This window comes from Alligator sinensis, unplaced genomic scaffold, assembly GCF_000455745.1.
Source record: "Alligator sinensis unplaced genomic scaffold, ASM45574v1 scaffold444_1, whole genome shotgun sequence".
Classification (NCBI taxonomy): Eukaryota; Metazoa; Chordata; order Crocodylia; family Alligatoridae; genus Alligator; species Alligator sinensis.
The window spans coordinates 3487092-3490926 of record NW_005841886.1 but is presented as its reverse complement, the minus strand read 5'-3'; the positions used below and the strand labels follow the sequence as shown (position 1 = coordinate 3490926).

The following is a 3835-nucleotide window of genomic DNA, read 5'->3' as shown; positions in this document are numbered from 1 at the left end:
TTCCAGACCTTGGCCACTCTAACTGTGAAGAAGTTCTTCCTAATGTCTAGTCTAAATCTGGTCTTTGCTAGCTTATGGCCATTATTTCTTGTAACACCCAGGGGCGCCTTGGTGAGTAAAACCTCACCAATTCCCTTCTGTGCCCCCGTGATGAACTTATAGGCAGCCACAAGGTTGCCTCTCAGCCTTCCCTTGCGGAGGCTGAAGAGGTCCAGGTGCCCTAGTCTCTCCTCATAGGGCTTGGTCTGCAAGCCCTTAACCATACGAGTGGCCCTTCTCTGGACCCTCTCCAGGTTATCCGCATCCCTCTTGAAGTGCGGCACCCAAAATTGCACACAGTATTCCAGCTGCGGTCTGACCAGCGCCCGATAGAGGGGAAGTATCACCTCCTTGGTTCTGTTCGTCATGCATCTGCTGATGCACGATAAAGTGCCATTAGATTTTCTGATGACTTTGTCACACTGACGACTCAAGTTCATCTTGGAGTCCACTAGGACTCCAAGATCCCTTTCCGCTTCCATGCCACCAAGCAGGTCATTTCCTAGGCAGTAGGTATGCTGGACATTTTTCCTCCCTAGGTGCAGCACTTTGCATTTCTCCTTGTTGAATTGCATTCTGTTGTTTTCTGCCCATATGTCCAACCTGTCTAGGTCTGCTTGTAGTTGTTCCCTGCCCTCCAGTGTGTCCACTTCTCCCCACAAGTTTTGTGTCATCCGCAAACTTGGACAGAGTACACTTCACTCCCTCATCCAAGTCGCTGATGAAGACATTGAGAAGTATCGGTCCAAGGACCGAGCCCTGCGGGACCCCACTGCCCACACCCTTCCAGGTCGAAACCGACCCATCCACCATGACTCTCTGGGTACAACCCTCTAGCCAATTCGCCACCCACCGGCCCGTGCAGTAATCCTCTTCCTCCTTAGGTTTTCTGTGAAGACCCTTCTGGAGAAATACACCACAGAGCCCATTGACGACTCATCAGAAGAGTTTGTCAACTTCGCTGCCATCCTTGAGCAGATTCTGAGTCACCGCTTTAAAGGTACTAGCGGTGCGGTGGCACGGGTGCTGGGTGGGGTTCTGTTCACGGCATGCATGTGCTTGGCGTTCTGTGTATGTATGCACACATCTACGGGAGACATGCATGTGTATCTACACTTGCCGTACGCCTGAGTCTGCATATGGGCACGTGTACCTGTGCATGTATATGTGCGTGCAGACATGTACACCTATTGAATGCATGGAAGGACATGCATGCACGTGTGTATAGCTGTTGAATGCATGTCTGTGTGCAGTTACTGTGCAGGCAGATGCTGCCAAGGGTGCCCATGGTCTTCAGCATGGCTGAGGTGTAAGGCAGGCACATTGGACTCTCCTCACTGGAGCCCCTGCATGTTTGCCCACTCTGACGCAGGTCCTGTCAGCTGGTTCAGCTCCGATGGGCAGCGCGGCTTCTGGGATTACATCCGCCTGGCCTGCAGCAAGGTCCCCAACAACTGCATCAGTAGCATCGAGAACATGGAGAACATCAGCACTTCCAGGGCCAAGGTCAGGACGGGCCCCAGGGCATGCAGCTCCCCACCACCTGTCTAACCCAGCAACCCAGGCAGGTCCTGTAAGGGGAGGAGGGAGCCAGTAGGCACCAAGGGGACAGAGAGTCAGTGCAGGGGGAGGGGAGGTGCAAAGGCCCCTACCAGCCCTAGCAGACAGGAAAAAAAGTCATCATGGCTTTCCCCCTGGCCCCAGAAACTCTCAGGTATGTGACTGAAGGGAGTGAGGGGCAGGGCTTTGCCTCCAAAAGCTGCCCATAAAGCAAAACATTTCAAGAGTGACAGCTAGTCTGGAAGCTCTTGGTCCCCGCCACAGGGGCCCCTGAGTTTCCCCACAGTCCAAGGGAGATGGTGCCTAGACACTATGGCAACAGACACCCTGGGGTTAGACAGGCAAGTAGATGGATATGGAAGCTGAAGCCGTTCCCAGCACCCGGGAGCGAGCGTTCCACTGTCCGCGCCCATGGCTTCTCTGTTGCAGGGCCGGGCCTGGATCCGCGTGGCACTGATGGAGAAACGAATGTCAGAGTACATTGCCACAGCCCTGCGGGACACCAGAACCACCAGGTGAGCAGGATGGACTACAGGGGTCACTCCCATCTACCACAGATCACAAGGGGGTGGCAGGGGTAGCTTTTTGTAGAGACTACAAATCCCATCATACCATGCTCTGTTGATTGGGCTTGTGTGGTCCAGCCTTTGGAGTGAAGGAGGCTCCCCTTCCCCCTTCTTATTCCCTCCCTGGCACAGCCCACACATGCCCTGAATGGGGCATGTGTGCTCATGAAAATGTTCAATGCCTGTGGGTGGCTTACCCACCTGTGCGGCACACGGCTCTCTGGGAGCACTAGACAGCACATCACACTACAGCACCTTGTACGTTTGCAGTAGATTTCTCCAGTTAAGAGGACGAGCATGTACAAGCATGCATTTGGGTGTGGCTGTGCGTAAGAGTGCAAACATGTGTGAGAGTGCATGTGTACACACATGCATTTGTGTGTGAGCATTCATGTGTGCATAAGGTTGTAAACATATGTATACCAGAATATGCATAAAAGTTCATACATGCATGTATGTCAGTGTACATGTAAGCCCCTAGTAACAGTGCGGGTGCCTGTAAGCATGTATAGGTGTCTGTAAGCATGTATGTGTGCAAGCATGCATGCATGTGTGTGCAAGCATGTGTGTATGAGTGTGCATGTGTTCATGTGAAACTCCTTGGGGCAGTATGCTTGTGCATCTCATGGAAAGGCTGCACACTTGCATTTGTATGTGTGAGAGTGTGAATATACCCCTGAGACCAGGTGGGGGCAGGGATCCCAGTGCATGGTTGTGTCCTGGTGGAAATCTGTCTCATGTTGATGTGGGAGGCATGTATCCCTCCTTCCCCTTCCCTGCAGCACTCACAGCACCTGTCCCTCCCCACAGACGGTTTTATGATGATGGGGCCATCATGCTGCGGGAGGAGTCCACGGTGCTCACTGGGATGCTCATCGGACTCAGTGCCATTGACTTCAGGTAGGAGTAAAGGCTTTCCCCTGGTCCCATGTTCCTGGCAGTACCATTGAAGAACCTGGTGTGCCAATAGCTGCTGCTGAAAGCTGGGGTTCTGGATACCCAGAGTAACTGAGAAGAAGGCAGGGACAGGGCACACGTCTCACAGCTAAGTCCAAGGAGTCAGATCCCCCCCACTGGCCCCAGGCTCTCAGTGACTCTCTGCCTGGTCTCTTTGCCCAGCTAGCCCCAGTTCTCCCCTTGCACTCTGGCTCCTTATCACACCTGTGTACCTGAACTCCTTCCCAAACACTTCACTGATTCCCAGTCTCCTTGCCCAGTTATTCCCAGCCTCCTCATCTCCCAGTATCTGTCTCTGTCTCCCTACCTCAGCTCTCAGCCCAAGGGTCCCTCTTCCCCCACTCTCCAGACCCAGCCACTTTCATTCCCACCAGCTCCCTGTCCCACTTTACTTGTTTTCCCCTTCCCCCACCAATTCTGCTCCCCAGTGCTTTCATATCAGCCATTATCCTCTGGCAAGCTACCAGACAAGGGTGGAGTGGAGGCCCTGAGAGCACAGAGAGCCTGGCTCCCTGTTTTATGGCCAGATGCTTGAACCCAAAGCCGCCATTGGAAGGGAAGTCCTGCACAGCCCCCAGCTGGAGTATGCAGGGTGGGGATGAGATTTCTGGGTGACTAAACTGCTGCTGTCCCAGAAATCTCTATTGGGTCTATGTGATGGTGTTTTCTCAAGGGTGAAACATGGGTAGATTTTTATGGGGAGGGCCTAAGGG

General features: G+C 53.4%; 1 protein-coding gene across 2 annotated transcripts in view; it reads left to right on the top strand.

The window, feature by feature from the left end:
- RUNDC3A (RUN domain containing 3A) overlaps positions 1-3835 on the top strand; it is a 21781-nt gene that overhangs the window by 10279 nt on the left and 7667 nt on the right. Inside the window, exons 2-6 of one of the 2 annotated variants that reach the window (XM_006017849.2) lie at positions 924-1039; positions 1172-1176; positions 1402-1545; positions 2029-2114; positions 2976-3065. In XM_006017849.2, coding sequence (XP_006017911.1) covers positions 924-1039; positions 1172-1176; positions 1402-1545; positions 2029-2114; positions 2976-3065 — 441 coding nt within the window. The remainder of the gene's footprint in view (positions 1-923; positions 1040-1171; positions 1177-1401; positions 1546-2028; positions 2115-2975; positions 3066-3835) is intronic. The other variant, XM_014516990.2, reaches the window with a different exon arrangement.